At 43.0% G+C, this 20,255-nt stretch overlaps 1 protein-coding gene across 2 annotated transcripts in view; it reads right to left on the bottom strand.

Moving 5' to 3' along the window:
- The window catches only part of LOC122543903 (uncharacterized), a 74,125-nt gene extending 56,575 nt beyond the window's left edge, over positions 1-17,550 (bottom strand). Inside the window, exons 1-3 of one of the 2 annotated variants that reach the window (XM_087983620.1) lie at positions 17,518-17,550; positions 9,574-9,763; positions 7,186-8,467 (exon numbers count right to left, since the gene is read on the bottom strand). In XM_087983620.1, coding sequence (XP_087839746.1) covers positions 7,315-8,467; positions 9,574-9,650 — 1,230 coding nt within the window. In that variant the 5' untranslated portion in view covers positions 9,651-9,763; positions 17,518-17,550 and the 3' untranslated portion in view covers positions 7,186-7,314. Of the gene's footprint in view, positions 1-7,185; positions 8,468-9,573; positions 9,764-17,517 lie in introns of those variants that run through there. The other variant, XM_087983622.1, reaches the window with a different exon arrangement.
- Positions 17,551-20,255: the final 2,705 nt, after the last annotated feature.

Consider the following 20,255-nt stretch of genomic DNA (forward strand, 5'->3'; position numbering starts at 1 on the left):
TGCAGCAAGCAAGGAAATGGAATATTGGTCTTTAAGGCAAGAGGATGTGAGTACAGCAGCTAAGAATTAAGATTCCTACAGTGTGGAAACAGGTCCTTTGGTCCAACAAGTCCACACCGAACCTCCGAAGAGTAACCCACCCAGACCCATTCCCTTATCTGAAATTTACTCCTGAATAATGAACCTAACCTACACCTCCCTGCACACTGAGCAATTCACCCTAACCTACACATCTTTGGACTGTGGGGAGGAAACCAGATCACCCAGAGAGAACCCATGCAGACATGGGGAGAATGTGCAAACTCCACATAGACAGTCACCTGAGGATGGAATCAAATCGGGGACACTGGCACTGTGAGGCAGCAGTGCTAACCACTGAGCCACCATGCTGCAGAAGCTTCAAATTGAGTAGAATACTCATGAGGGACTCTTGTGACACTGACACTATCCCTACCTTTGAGCTAGAAGACCTGAGCTCGGTCCCACCTGTTCCAGTGTAATAAAATCTCTAAACAGGTTGCTTAAAAAATATCTGAAACACTGGTGCGACTGTACCTGGATAATTATTTGCAGATCTGGTCTCCTTGCCTTAGGAACGTTATACTTGCCATTGAAGGAGTGCAGCGATGGTTCACCAATTCAGACAGCTTTCCCCACAATTCTAGCTGGCCCCATCCTTCTCTCTTTCTCTCCAACACCCCAGGCCCTGACTCCCACTTGGGGGAACAGGCTTCAACTAGCCATACAATCACCAGAGATGACAGGCAGCCTGTCTAAAGGATGTTTAGAGGAAATCCCAGCAACTTCAGGAACAGATTGGTAAGGGACAGCAAGGAGCAGAGGCAGCTGTTCAGATTGTCTCAATCTTAGCCAGAAAGAAACTCCATGAGCTATTTGCACTTGTTGTTGAAGGGGAGTCAGGGATAACCCTTGAAATTGGGGTCTCGGGTCTGTGATCTGAACTAGTTTAGACAGATTTGAATAGATTTGGGGTTATGAAAAATCCCAGCAGATTTAAACACTTGCAGGTTAGTGTCAGAGATCTTTAACCAAAATGTAGATGAGACAATTTGTTTAATTTCGGTGACTTGTGGTTGATTTAAATTAAAAGTGAGAGAAATGGTTCTTAAAATTGCTAAAGAGGTTCTGGGATTTGAAGATGATTCTCAAATTTGCCAAGAAAGTTTAGAAGGAAAGAAAAAGGTCATACTTTTAGAATTAGCAAATAAGTTAGATTTGGGTTTAAACAAGAACAAAAGTAAAGCTGAAATTGTAAGGGAATTACACAAACATTTAGGTGTGTCAGAGAAACAGACAAGTGCAGTAGAGGTAGAAAAACTTAACTCCAATTTCCTCAATTGTAATTTAGAAGATAAACGTAGGGAGAGAAAGGGAGAGAGTGAGATAAGAAAGAGAGAGAGAATTTGAACTTGAGAAGTTGTGACTTAGTCAGCAAAGTCAAGTTACCAGGATGGAGATTAAAAACGGTAGTGATATATATAAATAAGTCAAAACTCTGTCACATTTTAATGAGAAAGATGTTGAAGCCTTCTTTATTTCATATGAAAAATTGGCTAGGCAGATGGGGTGGTCCAAGAATTTATGGGTAATGCTAGTTCAGACTAAATTGGTAGACAGAGTTAGTGAGGTATTTGCCATATTGTCAGATGAGATGTCAAGAGATTATGGAGAGGTTAAACAGGCTATTTTAAGTGCTTATAAATTGGTACCAGAAGCATATAGGCAGCGGTTCAGAAACACAAAGAAGGAACCAGGCCAGACTTATGTTGAGTTTGAAAGAATTGAACGTAGTCAATTTGATCGATGTTTGCGTGATTTGAAAATAGTTAGGACATTTGAGGCTTTAAGAGAGATTATTCTGCTGGAGGAGTTTAAAAACTCACTTCCAGAGATGGTAAGAATTCATGTAAGGAACAGAAAGTTCAGGAAGTGAGAAGTTTAGCAGAATTCACAGATGAGTACATGCTGTGCATAAACAAGCTTCCGGCCAGATTTCATCCTGTGAGGGGATGAAAGTTGGGAGAAGGGGAGATCCTACACTACAAAACAAAGAGTAGAGCTCACTGGTAATTGTTTTCCACAGGTTAAAAAAGAAGCACAAGTGGGTGGAAAGGAAGTAAAAGCTTCAGGTATTTCCATTGTGGTAAAGTGGGACATGTAAAGACACAGTGCTGGTCGTTAAAGAAAAGCACTGTGGGAAAAGGTGTGGTAAAAGAAGCTAAGATAGTGGCATTAGTGAAGGTAGTAAAGGAGACCCCAAGAAGAGCTGAGGAGCTGCAGGACAGTGCACAGTCTAGGCAGGGGCTGGGTATGGAGTTAGTACCTGATCTCTACAAAGAATTCACCTCTGTGGGGAAAGTTTTATTCAGAAAGAACAGGGGGAGGACAAGAAGTTATTATTTTGAGAGATACAGGATCTAATCAGTTGCTGATAGTACGGGATGAGTGAATATGCACGCTTTCTGATCTGTTACCTGACAGTGTGGTAATTTGATTAGATTAGATTACTTACAGTGTGGAAACAGGCCCTTCTGCCCGCCGAAGTGCAACCCACCCAGACCCATTCCCCTACATTTACCCCTGCACCTAACACTACGGGCAATTTAGCACGGCCAATTCACCTGACCTGCACATTTTTGGACAGTGGGAGGAAACCGGAGCACCCGGAGGAAACCCACGCAGACACAGGGAGAATGTGCAAACTCCACACAGTCAGTTGCCCGAGGCAGGAATTGAACCCTGGTCTCTGGCGTTGTGAGGCAGCAGTGCTAACCACTGTGCCACCGTGGGATACTTGGACAGAAATTTGGCGTTTCCTTCTGTAAAGTCAGGTTGGAGTGCCAACTTAAGACTGGGAAAGTTACATTGGGATTGATTGACAAAGTGTCAGTTCCAGGAATTGTTTGTTCTTGGGAATAATTTGGCAGGATCCAAGGTGGGAGTGACACCCTTTGTTGTGGAGAAGCCCAAGGAAGACCAGGGGGAGGAGTTAAAACAGAAATATCCTGGTATTTTCCCAGACCGTGTGGTAACCAGATCCCAATATCATAAGTCACAGCACGAAGTGAAAAGTAAAGAGAAAGCAAAGGAATTGAGGTTCAGTTAGCAGATACCCTGTTTGGTGTAATGGTGCAGGGAAAACCTGAACAGGTAGAGGGTCAGACAGAAGTGTTTAGCCCTAGAAGGCTAACAAACTTGCAACAGCAAGACAAGATGATAAAATATATATATGTGGATGCGTACTCTGAAAAGGAGGCAGAGAATATTCCGGAGGGTTATTATCTGAAAGATAGAATCCTAAAATGGAAATGAAGACCATGGCAGGTTAGTGCAGAGGAGAACTGGGTCGAAGTGCACCAGACTGTATTGCATACAGACAGGAGGTGTTATGGGTAGCACATGAGCTACCTGTAGGAGGTCACCGAAGGGTACGAAAGACTCTGGCTAAGGTACAAAAACATTTTTATTGGTCTGGAATGCACAAGGATGTGTTTAACTTTTGTCCTATGTGTCATACATGGCAAATGGTAGGTAAGCCACAGGCGGGAATAAAACCAGCCCCTTTGTTGCCAATTCCCACATTTGAAGAACCTTTCATGTGAGTTAAAATTGATTGTGTAGGTCCTGTCCCCGAGAACTAAAAGCACAGTGGCTCAGTGGTCAGTACTGCTGCCTCACAGCACCAGGGACCCAGGTTTGATTCCAGCCTTGGGCGACTGTGTGGAGTTTGCACATTTTCCCTGCGTCTGTATGGGTTTCCTCCGGGTGCTCTGGTTTCCTCCCACAGTCCAAAGATGTGCAGGCCAGGTGAATTGGTCATGCTAAATTGCCCGTAGAGTTAGGTGCATTAGTCAAGGGTAAATATGGGGAATGGGCCTGGATGGGTTACTCTTCGGCGGGTCGGTGTGGACTAGTTGGGCCGAAGGGCCTGTTTCCACACTGTAGGGAATCTAATTTAATCTAAAAGTGGGAACCAGTGCTTGCTAACCTTAATGGATGTGTCTACCAGATTTGCGGAGGCAATTCCATTACAGAGTATCAAGGCAAAAGGGTAGTAGAGGTGTTAGTAGCTTTCTTCACACGGTATGGGTTACCCAGAGAGATTCAGTTGGACCAAGGGTCAAATTTTACTGCTGGGCTGTTAAGGAGGTTATGGATAGCTTAGGTATACAGTACTTTAAATCCAGTGCGTATCATCCTGAATCCCAGGGAGCTTTAGAAAGGTGGCATGAGACCTTGAAGACCATGTTGAGAGCATACTGTCAGGATTACCTGAATGATTGATTGGGCTAAAGGTATCCCATTCGTATGGTTTGCCATTAGAGATGCCACAAATGAATCTACTCAGTTTACTCCCTTTGAGTTAATATTCAGCCATGAAGTGACGGGCCCTTTGAAATTATTTAAAGAAAAATTGACAGGACCAAAGTCAGAGATCTCACAATTAGATTATGTATCAGAGGTGAGGGAGAGATTAAGTTGAGTAGGTGAGTGATCTAAACAGCACTGAAAGAGGGCACAGTGTAGAATGAAGAAAGTGGCAGATAGAAATTCTGAAATCTGGATGTTTTCCCAAGGGGATAACGTGTTAGTACTGTTACCAATGATAGGAGATCCGTTCAAAGCCAGGTTTAGTGGTCCCTATCAATCTGAGAAAAAGTTGAGTCAGGTGAACTACTGAGTAAAGATGCCAGATAGAAAAGAAAGATATTGGTTATGTCATGTGGACATGTTGAAACTGCATTATACTAGAGAGAAAGAACTGGAGAAACAGGTGTTAGTTACTGCCCCACAGAGTGAGGAATCACATCCAGAGGATATGGATTTTGAGGTGCCTCAACATAGATTAAAAAAATGAAGAAGTCCTTGAGGAATGGGATAGATTAGTAAGCTACCTGTCTCAGGGGCATAGAACAGAGTTGAAAGATTTGTTTCTACAGTACAAGGACATATGTAAGAATCAGGTGGGGAGGACTAATGCTATTGTACATGAAGTAGACGTAGGGAATACTGTTCCGATAAAACATTACCCCATCAGCTTAATCCTGTCAAAGCCACACAGATCCATATGGAGGTGGAGGCCATACGCGTGGAGGACATCATTGAACAAGCCAGTGCATGTGGAGTTCGCTGATCAGCTTAGTTCCCAAACCTGATGGGACTCAACGATTCTGCGTGGATTATCGGAAGATCAACGCTGTTACAAAATCGGACTCATATCCAATTCCTGGATTGGAGGACTGCATTGGGAAAGTTGGACAAGCCAGTTACATCACCAAGTTGGACTTAATGCGTGGTTACTTTCAGGTAAATGACAGGTGAATGAAATTTCTCCGTTTAATCAAAATGAGCTATATCAGTTTAAAGCGATGTCCTTTGGAATGAAGAGCACACCCGCCACATTCCAAAGACTCATGAACAGAGTTGTGGCTGGGTTAACAAACTGCGCAGTCTATTTGGACGATGTAGTGATCTTTAGTAAGTGCTGGAAGGATCACTTAGTACAGTTGGCAAAGCTCTTTGAACAACTATGAGAAGCAAAACTGGTGATAAACTTAAATAAAACGGAATTTGTGAAAACAGAAGTGACGTTCTTGGGACATAACATCGGTCATGGAAGGTTGACCCCAAGGAATGCAAAGACTAAGGCCATCGAGAAATTCCATGACGAATGTAGAATAAAGAGGTGCTTTGATTCTTAGGACTCAACAGATTCTATCGGAAGTTTGTTCCAAACTTCAGCAGTGTAGTGGCACCGTTAACCGGTTTGCTGAAGAAGAACACAAAGTTTCAGTGGACAGAACAATGCCAGGAGGCATTCGACCATTTGAAATCGATATTAACCACCAAACCAGTTTTAGCTACACCAAACGTTTCAAGTTGTCATCGATGTTAGTGGCACAGGAATTTGAGCTGTACTCCTACAGGACGATGAGGATGGGATTGAACTGCCCGTTGTTTACTTTTCGAAGAAGATCAGCATCCCCCAGAGGAAATACTCCACAATCAAAAAGGAACGATTGAGTTTGGTACTGGCCTTATAGCATTTGAATGTGTCTGTCAAGAACGACGTGTCGGACACAACGTGTACACTGACCACAATCCGCCTTACATTCTTATAATGTTTTAAAGATAAGAATATGAGACTTTCGTTGGAGTCTTATTTTACAGACTTTTAATTTTAAAATCATACATATTGTGGGTCAGAAGAATGTAATCGCAGATGCATTATCGTGGATTTAACTGATAGAATTTAGATAAGTTTTTTTTATTTAATGTTTTATGTTTATATAGGTATATGGGAAGAAGTTAAGGTGAAATTATATGAAAGTTTTCGGTATGTTAGGGTAATGTGTTTAAAAAGTTTAAAAAAAAGCCATCATTTCATTATGATGGTTCATTTTTTTTCTTAAGTGGGGAGGTTTTATGAAGATGTGGGTATACATTTAAGAGAGTTAAAAGTAACAAAACTGCCAGACCCAGCATCAAGTGTACTCAAAAGTGGTAACAATGTAACACTGGGTCTAACAACTTGATGAGTTTGTTGCTTGGAGACAAAAACAAATTTGAATTTGGCCAATCAATTTAAATTAAACCCAAAACATAACAAACTCCAATCAAGTTTGAATTGAGTATATTGGCTTATAAGATTGTCAATGATACAATTTGATGTTCTGGAGTATAACACTGGGGAAAATTGAAGATTTTGGAGGAGAACTGCCATGGCCCAGCATGTAAACAGATTGCTTGAAAACAGGTCTCTCTTAAAAGTACCTTTTCGATCAGTAACCTGTGATGCAGAAATTCCAAATAAGAAGAAAAGACACAGTAAGTTCTGAAGACAAGAGCTTACAGCTGCCTGGTTTTGAGATAAGAAGTGTTGTTTTGTAAATCTTAATTGGGAGTTTTATCAGACTAGAATAGAAGGGAGGGTAACAGGTTAGAGAAAGAAATTGTAAATAATGTTAATTATTCTCTGTTATACTTTAAGAAATAAAATTATTAATTTTTACTTTTAATAGTTTTTGGCCACTCGATTTTTACAGATTACTGCATGGGATAAATCTTTTCTGTGCTGCTGGTTTTAAATTAAGCAGAAGGGTTTACTGGTGTCGTAACAAAATTGCATTAGAGAAATTAAGAAAACTATATACTTTTTGTGCGTAAGATAAAGGTTATTTATTTAATTTACACAGTATTACCACCCAGATTGGGTTGAGTTTATTTGCCTCAGGAGAATTAGAGCCCACTGAACATAGTTCAGGCCTGGATGTGATTAAGAGCAAACTTCAATCACTGTGGTTCCTCGTGAATTCGCTGGTGTGTCAGCAAGTTGGATGAACGAGCAAATCTCTTCCCACACTTGATGCAGATGAATGGCCGTTCCCCAGTGTGAACTCGCTGGTGTGTCAGCAGGTTGGATGACTGACTGAATCCCTTCCCACAATCAGGGCAGGTGAATGGCCTCTCCCCTGTGTGAACGCGCTGGTGATTTAGCAACGTGGAAGAGGTGGTGAATCCCTTGCCGCACTCAGAGCATGAGAATGGCCTCTCCCCGGTGTGAACCCGCTGGTGGGCCAGTAGATTGGATAACTGACTGAAGCCCTTCCCGCACTGGGAGCAGGTGAACGGCCTCTCCCCGGTGTGAATGCGCTGGTGATTCAGGAGGGTGGAGGAGGTTGTGAATCCCTTCCCACACTTGGAGCAGGTGAATGGTCTCTCCCCATTGTGAACTCGCTGGTGTATCAGCAGGGTCGACGACCGAATGAAACCCTTACCACACTCTGTGCAGGTGAACGGTCTCTCCCCAGTGTGAACTCGCTGGTGTGTCAACAGATGGGACGACTCAGTGAATCCCTTCCCACACTTGGGGCAGGTGAACGGCCTCTCCCCAGTGTGAATTCGCTGGTGTCTCAGCAGGGTCGATAGCTGAGTAAATCCCTGCCCACACTCGGGGCAAGTGAATGGTCTCTCTCCGGTGTGAATTCGCTGATGTGTCAGAAGGTGAGACGATTGAGAGAATCCCTTCCCACAGTCTGTGCAGGTGAACGGCCTCTTCCCAGTGTGAACTCGCTGGTGTCTCAGCAGGTCAGATGATTGAGTGAACCCCTTCCCGCAGTCGGGGCAGGTGAATGGTCTCTCCCCAGTGTGACTGCGCCAGTGAGTTTCCAGGTCAGATGGGCAATTGAATCCCTTCCCACAGTCCCCACATTTCCATGGTTTTTCCCTGTTGTGACCACACTGGTGTTTGGACAGGTCAGATGACTGGTTGAAGCCTCGTCCACATACAGAGCATGCGTACAGTTTCTTTTCACTGTCAATGCTACTTTCTCCTTCCATGTTCAAAGGCTGACGATATTCATCTGATGAACTGAGCTCACCTGTCAGGTCTTGAGCTGATGTTTGGTTTGAGCTTTCCATTTGTAAACCCTCCCTTTCAAATTCTCTGGAAAATGAATTTAGAACAGGAAACAGTGAGCATAAAGGCTGCTGGATTATCAACAAAAATCGACTGGATTGGTAACATCCTTCAGCGAGGGAACATGCTGGTATCCATGGAGACGAATACGATGGATGAACAGAAAAAGGAAATGGACTTCACCAGCTCAACTAGATCTTTGACAGAATCTCCCAAACCCACAACCCACAACCCACATTGGCCATTTGGGCAAAAGCAGCTGGTGCACAGAAAAAAACATCACTTTATACAAGAAATATAAGTGGGTTCACACCGGAGAGAGACTGTTCACATGCGCCATGCACCTAATGGTAGGGCCTTGGGTAGCATTGTAGAACAGAGGGACCTACGGGTTCAGGTACGTAATTCTTTGAAGTTTGCCTCACGAATAGATAAAGTGGTTAAAATGACATTTCACACACTTGCCTCCATTGTTCAGTTTCTCAAATATAGGAGTTGGGAAGTCATGGTGAGGTTGTACAGGACATTGGTGAAGCCTCTTCTGGAATACTGTGTTCAGTTCTAGTGCCCAATTAAAGGAAGGATATTAATAAGCTGGAGAGGGTTCAGAAAAGATTCATCAGATGTTGTCGTGTGTGGAAGGTTTGAGTTGTAAAGAAAGGCTGGATAGGCAGAGACATTTTTCACTGGAGCGTTGGAGGTTGAAAGGTGACCTTTATAGAGGTTTATAAAATCATGAGGGGTACAGATAAGGTTAGTGGTGGGTGTCCTTTCCCTAGGATGGGGGATGTGAAGTGTAGAGGGCCCATTTTTAAGGTGAAAAGAGAAAGATTTAAAAAAAGGCATGAGCAATTTTTGTTTTTTTTTTCCACAGAGGATAGCTCGTGTGTGGGAGTGGTGGATGTGGACACAGTTACAATGTTAAAAGACACTTAGGTAAGTTCATGAATTGGAAAGGTTTGGAGGCATATGGGCCAAACTGAGGAGTTGGGTATAGTTTAGTTTGGAATTATGTTTGACATGAATTGGTTGGACCTAAGGGTCAGTTTCCATGCTGTATGGTTCTAATCTCCCAAACTCGCACCGGTCAGAAGGTCAAGAGCTACTGGTGCACAGATAAAAACATCACTTACACGAGAAACATAAGTGGGTTCACACTGAAGAGAGAGTGTTCACATGCACCATGCATCTGAGAAGGGATTTGATCCATCGTCTGATCTGCTGAAAAAGCAGAGAGCTCACCAATGTCTGCTCGGCTTGGACTCTGCTGTTAAAGACATCCAGGACTGAGCCACTTCCAATCTTGACAGTTGGGGTTTATTTCTGCTGATATAAAAAACACACCCTGTAACTGGAATAGAGTTTAATATTCGGGCACTCAGTTTGCTTGATTTTGTACCCCTTACAAAAGACTTTCTGGGATCCTGTTTCTAAGATTTTCAGAGATTAACTCAGGTATGTTTTGCTGTTTAGATCCTGTGGTCTCCTCTATATTAAGAACAGCAAAAAATTTTTATGGTACAACCTCCAGTCAGACTGCAAGCTGCCTCCTAAGCTTCCAGTCACTTGCGATATTTGTCCTCCACCTCACTCTCACTCTGACCTCGGTCTCTTGCACTGTTCCAGTGAAGCTCAATGGGAGCTTGGAGGACAGCAACCCATCTTCCAGTTCAGTGTTTTACAACCTTCCAGCGTGGAGTTTCGCAGTTTCTGCACCAATTGAAAATTGATAGGATCTGGAATATGCAACTTAAAAAAGATGATGAAAGTTGACTCAAAGGAATTTTGGAATGGAGTTGACAGATTTCTGAGCCTGCGGCACTTGCTGTATTACAACCAGCAGCTGGGTGTGCGTGACTATACAAAGTTGATCTTTCAAAGAGACAGCAAAAGCCAAAAGGATCAAATGATCTCCCTCTGTGCTGCACATTTCTGCAAATTTAGCTCCTCAAGCTAGTTTCAACATGAAATGACATCAGGGATCTGTGACCAAACTCTATGATACTGCCTTTACCCCATGTAGAATCATACAGAATGGAACCAGACCCTTCGGTCCAACCAGCCTATGCTGACCATAATCCCAAACTGAACTATCTCACCTTCCAGCGCTTGGCCCCTATCCCCCCCCCAATATCTGTTATTCAAGTGCTTATCCAGCAGATTGGGAACGCAATTTGCAAAATATATTGCATTTGAAGCCTCCAGAGATACTGAAACAAAAGTAGGAAACATATGGTAGGTCAGAAGATTGCATAGATTGTTGGAAACAGCAAAGCTACTCAAGGAAAAAAGGATAAATCAGAGTATGAAAGAAAGGCACTGATGTCATGGTATTGCCATTGGGCTGGTCTTGGTCAACTCCCACCACAGCAAGTTATCTAAAAATATTTGGAACAGAGAGCTAGTCACATAGAAGACTAATTAACTGTCATCAACTAATCTTGCTCCCCCATTTCCTTTAGGGAAGGAAGTCTGACCCCTGCAGCCACACAAACTGATTCGGAATGTTGTTGTGTTTAACAGTAGGGATGTTTTGCTGCAGTTGTGGAGAGTCCTGGTAAGACCACAGCTGGAGTATAATACAGCACCGGACTTCTTATTCAAAAAGGATATTATAGTTTTAGAAGCAGTTCACAGAAGATTCACTCAGTTGATTTCAAAGTTGAGGGGGTACCTCCTGAGAAAGTTTTGTACAAGTTATACCAATATACAGCAGAGTTTCAAGAATGAGGTGACTTTATCGTAAGATCCTGAGTAGATTTGACAGGGTGGATGAGGAGGAAACATTTCCAATTGCGTGTGTGTGTGTGTATATATATTTTGGGGGGGGGGGAAAGAGTCTTTAGAAACCTTCATAATTTTAAAATAAGTGGTCTCCTTTTAGGACGCAGTTTCCTTTGCTCTCAGGCAGCCTTGAGTCTCCTATGCTCCCAGTGAAAAAGGTCCTGCCTCTCCTTATAACGCAAACTCTCCATTCCCAGCAACATTCTGGTTAATTTCTTCTGAACCTCTCCAGCTTCACAATATCCTTCCAATAGCAAGGCAACCAGAACTGGACACAGTACTCCAAATGAGGCTTCACCAATGTCCCATACAACCTCAAGGTATCGTCTCAACTCCTATACTTAGCATCCTTGCATTTGTTGCTCAGATGTTTAAATACCTTCATAACCACCCTGTCTATATGTGACGCAAACTTCAAAGAATTCTGTACTTGGACCCAGAGTGCAGCAGGACCTTGATCAGATGGGCCGAAGAGTAGCAGATGGAGTTTAAATAAATGTGAGGTACTACATTTTGGGAAGGCAAATCAAGGCACTTAATGGGGAGGTCCTGGGGTGTGTTGCTGATCATTGAGACCTTGGATTGCAGGTTCACAGTTCCCTAAAAGTGGAGTCGCAGGTAAACAGGATAGCGAAGAAGGCGTTTAGTTTGCTTGCCTTTATTGATCAGTGCATTGGGTTTAGGAGTTCAGAGGTCATGTTTTCGTTGTACAGGACATTGCTTAGGCCACTTTTGGAACACTGTATTCAATTCTGGTCTCCCTGTCACAGGAAGGATATTGTGAAACTTGAAAGGATTCAGAAAAGACTTACGAGGATGTTGCCAGGGTTGGAGGATTTAAACTATAGGAGGAGGCTGAATAGGCTGGGGCTATTTTCCCTGGAGTGTAGGAAGCTGAGGGATGACCTTATAGAAGTTTATGAAGTCAGGGGCATGGATAGGGTGAATAGCCAAAGTCTTTTCTCGAGGGTAGGGGAGTCCAAACCTATAGGGCATATGTTAAGGGTGAGAGGTGAAAGGGTGAAAGATATAAATAGCAACCTAAGGGGCAACCTTTTCACGCAGAGGGTGATGCGTGTATGGAATGAGCTGCCAGAGGAAGTGGAGGAGATTGGTACATTTACAACATTTAAAAGGCATCTTGGTGGGTATATGAATAGGAAGGGTTAAGAGGGATATGGGCCAAATTCTGGCAGATGGTATTAGATTAATTCAAGATATCTGGGTGGCCTGGATAAGTTGAACGAAAGAGTCTGTTTCCATGCTGGACAGTCTATGACTACCCAAGAGCCTACTTTGAATTGTATAATTTCTGCCCTTGTTTGTTTTACCAAAATGCAATACCTTGTGTTTATTTATTCATTACTGCTGCTCCTAATTTTTACGTTTTGAATGAAGGTCCTTGTGCGGAAGCCGAGAATTATCAGAATGGAACCAGGAAATGGAAATGCAGGAACATGTTTAGTTTGTTCTCTCTGAAGCAAAGTGATTATGGGGAGATTTAGTAAAGATAAAGGTGATTTTGAGAGGTTTAGATCAAATAGGATGAGAAAAGTAGTTACCATTAGGTGATGATTCAAGGACTGGGGGAGAAACATTTAAGGTTTGAGCAAGAACTCTTTTGTTTTAGCACATGCGTGGTAACACTCAGAATATTGTGGGTACCAGAAGTGGAGAGTTCAATGATTTAGAAAGGAAATTTGGCAGGCACTTGAGGGAAATAAAATTGCAGAGCTTTGTGGAGAGAGCAGGGAAATGAGACAGATAGCGTGGCTCTCTAGTGAGCTGGAATGAAAGCAATAGGCTGAATGACCTGGCATAGTAAACCTAAGACTGAATTGTGCAGCCTCTGCTCATAACGTAACCCCAAGATCTAGGTATATGGTCTGTTCTACTATAACGCGGCAGATGCAATCTCGTGCGACATTGTGTTACAGAGAATCACGCAATAGAAATAACGGGATATATGGTGAGATGTTAAAGGGTTAATATGTTTGGCTAACATGTAAAAAAGTGGATGTCCTGGGGGTGGGGGGGGGGTTCTGTCTTGCAGGCAGGATGTGACAATCTAATCATACTCTGTAAATGTTGTAGTTTAAGGAATAACCTAATCTCTCACTGTTTTAAAGAATAACAACCACACATTGTTTTTGGGTGACATTTGACTATGGGGGAGGGGCAGGGGGTTGTGTCTTGTGTGCATCACTGACTGTGATGTAAAACCCTGTATAATGGGAGGACAGTTCCCTTGTTCAGAGAGCCTCGCTTGACACACTCCACAAACATCACGGAGAGTGTTAAGTGATCTTCCAAAAACTTGTACGTGCTGAAATAAATGGTGGCTGTTCACAATAGTTGGCGTATTGCAGTTGCATCAAGCAGGGAACCTAACATTGGGAAAATCAGAGTTAGAGTGAACCACCGAAAGTGTAAGTAAAAATTGAATCAAAAAGTAGTAGTTAGTCTAACACAAATGATAGCACAGTCTAAGTAAATATTAAAATCATATTTTAATGAAATAATACAATAAATCTAGCACAAAGGGATTTCAGAGATTGCTGAGTTACAGTACTGTATTAAGAGAGGGGCAGAGAGTAATCAGCAGCATCATCATTACTTTCAGGTACAGGGTTACGACAAAAGAAAATATTTAGTCCAGAAGTGGATGGCTGTGGTTCACTGTCCTCAGACTGTTTCTTGGAGGTTGGCTTAAAAAAGGCATCTAGTTTTTGCTGTTTTGTCATGTGTCTTCTATTGTGAAGGAGCTGTTCATAGGGTGCCAGACAAGATTTTATGCCATGAACTGCTATCCTACTGCATTCTGCATTGTAGTCATTGCCTTCTAAGAAGAGCTGTAACAGCTTCTCAACTTCCCTCAGAAACAAAAGGGAAGTGGAAAGTTCTCGTGGCGCTGCATCCTGGACTTCACTGTCTCCATCTCGAGCTTCAATTTCTCTTGCAGCAACAAAGTTGTTGGAGATCAGTCTCAGTTTCTTCAAATCCAACTTGCTTTGCAAGAGCGACACAATGTTCTTTGAACTGTCCGAGCAGCTTCCAGCAATTAACGCCTTTAAAATCATGAAGAAAATCTGGGAGAGGCCTGTGCCAGAATGCATGCAAGCAGTCCTTACTGACATCCCAATGATGTCCATAAGACATAGGAGCAGAAATTAGGCCATTCAGCCAATCAAGTCTGCTCCGGTGTTCAATCATGGCTGATAGGTTCTTGATTGCTAAGGGATCAAAGGTTACAGGGAGAAAGCAGGAAGATGAAAAACCTCTGTCTCTGTTTTAAATATACTCAATGATCTGGCCTCCACAGCCTTCTGTGGCAATGAATTCCACAGATTCACCACTCTCTGGCAAAAAACGTTTCTCCTTATCTCCATTCTGAAAGGTCTTCCCTTTACTCTTAAGGCTGTGCCCTCAAGCCCCCATCTCTCCTACCAATGGAAACATCTTCCCAATGTCCACTCTGTCCAGGTCATTCAGTATTCTGTAAGTTTCAATCAGATCCCTCACTTCAATCTTCTAAACTCCATTGAGTATAATCCCAGAGTCCTCATATGTTAAGCCTTTCATTCCAGGGATCATTCCAGTGAACCTCCTCTGGACCCGATCCACGGCCAAAACATATTTCCTCAGCTATTGGGCCCAAACTTGCTTACAGTACTGTAATTATGGTCTGACCAGAGCTTTATAAAGCCTTAGAAGTACATCGTTGCTTTTATGTTCTAGTCCTCTTAAGATGAATGACAACATTGTATTTGCCTTCCAAACCACCAACTCAACCTGCAAGTTTACCGGAACAGAAACCTGGACTGGGACTCCAAAGTCTCTTTGCACTTCAGATTTCTGAATTTTCTCCCCATTTCAAAAATAGTTCATGCCTCTATTCTCCCTACCAAAGTGAATGCCCTCACACTTTCCCATGTTGTATTTCATCTGCCACTCCTTTGCCCACTCTCCTAACCTGTCGAAATCTTTCAGCAGCCTTCCTACCTCCTCAATACTGCCTGCCCCTCCACCTATCTTTGTATCATCCGCAAACCTAACCAGAATGCCCTCAGTTCCTTCAGCCAGATCATTAAATGTATAAAGTGCAAAGTTATGGTTCCAATACTGACCCTTGTGGGACATCACAAGTCACTGGCTTCCATTCTAAGAAGAACCCTTTTATCCCCACTCTCTGCCTTCTGCCAGACAGCCAATCTTCTAACCATGCTAGTACCTTGTCTCTAACACTATGGGCACTATGTGCCGCCTGTGCAGCACCTTATCAAAGACCTTCTGTCAATAGCATTTTTAAACGTTCCTAAAAACATCCTTAAAAATATCAACAATAAAAGGTAAAAAAAAAAAAATTGCCTCATCATCCAACCTCTTTTGCTTGACGTGAAGTAAACACAGAGTGGACTTAAGGTAATCAGGGGTGGAATTGCATAATAGCCAATGGGAATTAATATTTTAAAAAGTCGTTCCCCAATCTACCTTACAGCCAAATCGCATTGATGAAATGCGCGGTATAGGAGAATGAGGTGTAATTAGGGTAAATCTGCGCTGCTGTCCCAGGGACGTTCACACAGTACTGGTCTGAGGTAACAGATGAGCTCCTCAGTGACTGCTTGGAGTCCATGGACTGGTCTACAATCAAGAACTCAGCCGCCAATCTAAATGAGTACGCCACTACCGTCAGATACTTCATCAGTAAGGTCTGCGTGTTGCAAACAAATTCATCCCGGTGTTCCCAACTGGAAACCACTGAAGTCTAGGGCTCAGGCATTCAAGTCGGGTGACCCTGACCTTTACAGAAAATCTAGGTACGATCTTTGCAAAGCCACCAGGAATGCCAAGAAACAATACCAGATTAAACTGGAGTCGCAGACTGTGGCAAGGTTTAATGATATAATGGGCTACAAAGGGGGGTTGAGTGGAATCGCTGACAATAGTGCTTCCCTCCCCAATGAGTTCAATGCATTCAATGCTCATTTTGAACAGAAGGTGATTGAAATGATGTCACCTGCCCTGACAGCCTCGAGTGCACTTGTACCCACAGTCACCACCGCAGATTTCAGATTGGCCTTTTTGAGAGTGAACCCTTGGGAAGCAATTGGCCTCGATGTCCCCAGTCATGCACTCAGATCCTGCGCGGACCAACTGGTGGGAGTATTCACAGACATCTTTAATCTCTCCCTACTCCGATATGAGGTTCCACCCGATTCAAGAAGACCATGATCGTCCCCATGCCAAAGAGAAATCAGGCAATGTGCCTTAATGAGTACTGCCCGGTGGCTCTGACAGCCATCTTTATGAAGTGCTTCGAGAGGTTAGTAATGGCATCAATTGCAGTCTCCCAGATTGCCTTGGTCCATTACAAATCGTCTACCACCACAATAGATCCATGGCAGACGCCATCACCCTGACCCTACACTCATCTCTGGAACATCTGGATAACAAGGACACCTACATCAGATTCCTATTTATTGACTTTAGCACCATAATTCCAAACAAACTCATCTCCAAACTCTGAGACCTGGAACTCTGTTCCCCATGCTGTAGCTGGATCCTTGACTTGCTGACCCGCAGACCACAATCAGTTAGGATAAGGAACAAGACCTCCTCCACGATAATCCTCAACACCAGTGCCCCTCAAGGCTGCATACTCAGCACCTTACTGTACATATTTATACACTTATGACTGTTTGGTCAAATTCAGCTCAAACTCCACTGACAAATTTGTTGATGAGGGCTTATGCCCGAAACATCGATTCTCCTGTTCCCTGGATGCTGCCTGACCTGCTGCGCTTTTCCAGCAACACATTTTCAAATTTGTTGATGACACCACTATAGTAGATTAGATTACTTACAGTGTAGAAACAGGCCCTTCAGCCCAACAAGTCCACACCGACCCTCCGAAGAGCAACCAACCCAGGCCCATTCCGCAGCAGAGTTTTACATGATCTTCAAAATGACAGGGTGGTTGATTGTGCAAAACCAACCATGAGTGTGTCAGGATTGTTTATGTTGAGAGATGACAAGAGTTTCAGCAGAAGATGAACTGAGACTAGGGAACACTTTGCAATAGTACTGGAGGTGGAAAAGGTGGTCTTGGCGATGACTGGAATATGTGGTTAAAGCTTATAGAGTCATACAGCACTGGTTCCGTCCAACCAGTCCGTGCAGACCATAATCCCAAACTGAACTAGTTTCACCTGCCAGTGTTTGGCCCATGTCCCTCCAAATATTTCCTATTCATATACCTATTGCAGATGTTTTAAATGTTATAACTGTACCTGCATCCACCACTTCCTCTGGCAGTTCATTCCACACACTATCCACTCTGCAAAAAAGACATGGAGGCAATTATTTTAGAAAAATTCTTTCTCCTCTCACCTTAAAAATATGCCCCCTATTGAAATCCCCCATCCTAGGGAAAAGACACCTGTCATTCACATTTTTAATACCCCTCATGATTTTATAAACCTCTATAGGGTCATCCCTCAACCTCCCACGCTCCAGTGAAAAAGTCCCAGCCAATCCAGCCTTCCTTATAATTAAAACCCTCTATTTCCAGCAATACACTGGCAAATCTCTTCTGAACTCTCTCCTGGTTAATAATATCCTTCCTATAACAGGGAGACCAGAACTAGATACAGTATTCCAAAAGAGGTCTCACCAATGTCCTGTACAACCTCAATATAACATCCCAATACCTATATTCAAAGGTCTGAGCAATGAAGGTAAGCATGCTAAATGCCTTCTTAACTACCCTGTCTACCTGTGACATAAACTTCAAAAAATTAGGTACCTGAACTCAAGTTGAAATGCTGTGCACTCTGGTTCAATTTCAGACAAGGGTGGATGGAGTTGGTCGTGGGGAATCGGAGTCTGTAGTGGGGTGTGAAGTAGATTGCTTCAGTTTACCCAATATTTAAATGAAGTAAATTTCTAGTATTGGAGATGAAGGAAATGTCCAATACTGGATGGGAGACAAGTCAGAACAGTCTATGACTTGTTGGGAGACTTAAAGGAATGGTCTTCATAGATGCGGTTATCTAATCCTTCTAATGTCGTGGGGGTTGAGGATTTGGGAGAGGATGAAAATTTTTTGTCAGAGTCGTACATCTAAAAAATCCCTCTCCTTCATGTCTTTCCCACTTCTCTCTCTCTCTCTCTCTCTGTTTATGCCACCATACTCTTATGTAGATCCAAATTGGGTGGTAAGTTCACTTCACTGAAAGACGAGTTAGATTTTTTTTAAAATCGATTTAGCACTTTCACAATCAATGTTTCCTTTGTGACAGCTCCACAAATTACCAGATTTATTCAGCTCCATTTCACAACCTGCCTTTGTGTTTCTGTGAGTTCGCTCATTCATTTTGTCTGTTTTAAATCAATTTTACAGAATATTAGAAAAGGAGAATTTGCAGTTGGGAATCAGTTATCAGGGCCTGAATAAAACTGGATTTTAAGCATGGAAGGAAACATCACAGTTTACAGGTGGAGTCACACAGGGAAGAAACTGGAAATGTGGGCACTGTGAGGATGAATTCAGTTACCCATCTGAGCTGGAAACCCATCGATACACTCACATTGGAGACAGGCCATCCATCTGCTCAGTGTGGGAAGGGATTCACTCAGTTATCCCATCTGTTGACCCATCATGGGTGAGAGACCATTCACCTGCTGTCAGTGTGGAAAAGGATTTACTTGTTCATCTCAACTGCTGACTCTGGAAAGTGTTATAAAAGCTCCTGTGAACTGATGTGGCATAAATGTGCTCACACTGACGAGAGCTTATGCCCAAAACGTCGATTCTCCTGCTCCTTTGATGCTGCCTGACCTGCTACGCTTTTCCAGCAACACATTTTTCAGCTCTGATCTCCAGCATCTGCAGACCTCACTTTCTCATAGTCAAGGTATATTTCCTTCAGAGGGAAAAGTATGGCAAACAACTCTAGCGTTCCCTGGATGAAATATAAAAGGAAGAAATTATGACAACAAAAGGAAACCATGCTTACGATGGATATCAGGTCAAAAATATGATTGTATTTTCAGCCTGGTTTTCAATGTTCAGAGATGTGGCCTGACATAAGAGGCACCAAGAAGGAGTATGAAGAGAGTGAATAACATAAAAGAATTTCTACAGACACAGGACATTTTAAGGAAATTCATTCCAGGATGAGGTCATTGGTGGCTAGGCCAGCATTTCGTGCCCATCCCTAATTGCCCAGTCAACTACATTGTTGTGGGTTTGAAATCACATGTCGGCCAGATCAAGTAAGGATGGCAGTTTCCTTCCCTGGGGTTTTGTTTTAAAAAATTCTCAAGGTCAGGTTCGTAGGAGAGTAGTCTGACACAGAACAAACGACCAAGAGGCGAGTCTGCTAGAATATGGGCATTTTATTCCCCGCAGCGTCGCCACAACGGGTCTGGCTTATACTCACTCTACATGTTACCGGAACTGGGAGCCGTCAGTTCTCGTAGAGCGGTTGCCAACAACCCACGCTCGGCGGTTAAACGTAACCCCGGAGCAGACTCACCGAACTGGAGACTTTTCCAGCTGATATACTCTTTTCCAGATATAAACATTCATGTGAACAGCAGAGCAAGGCTAAAAAACACATTCCATTCTGGTTACATACAGATAAGAAGATTCACACGGGGAGGTGTGTAATAAGATTCACACGGGACTAAGCAACACCTCCATTCCGGTTAGATTCACACATGTATTGGGACATAATTTTTAACCGTTTCACCACATTCCACTGCTTGGAATTTTACACCACAGGTTTTCCAACAATTGACAACAGTTTCCTGCTCATCAATAGACTCTTAATTCCAGATTTAATGGTGAAACGAGGAATGGGCTGGTTTGGAGCCAAAAAAGGAGGATTTATATATGGAGGTACTTGGCATGGCTGAATTAGAGTCATAGAGATGTACAGTACGGAAACAGACCCTTTGGTCCAACCCATCCATACCAATCAGATATCCCAACCCAATCTAGTCCCACCTGCCAGCACCCAAC

Source organism: Chiloscyllium plagiosum, unplaced genomic scaffold (assembly GCF_037043375.1).
Source record: "Chiloscyllium plagiosum isolate Xiang-an unplaced genomic scaffold, Cpla_swu_hap1 HiC_scaffold_46, whole genome shotgun sequence".
NCBI classification, from domain to species: Eukaryota; Metazoa; Chordata; class Chondrichthyes; order Orectolobiformes; family Hemiscylliidae; genus Chiloscyllium; species Chiloscyllium plagiosum.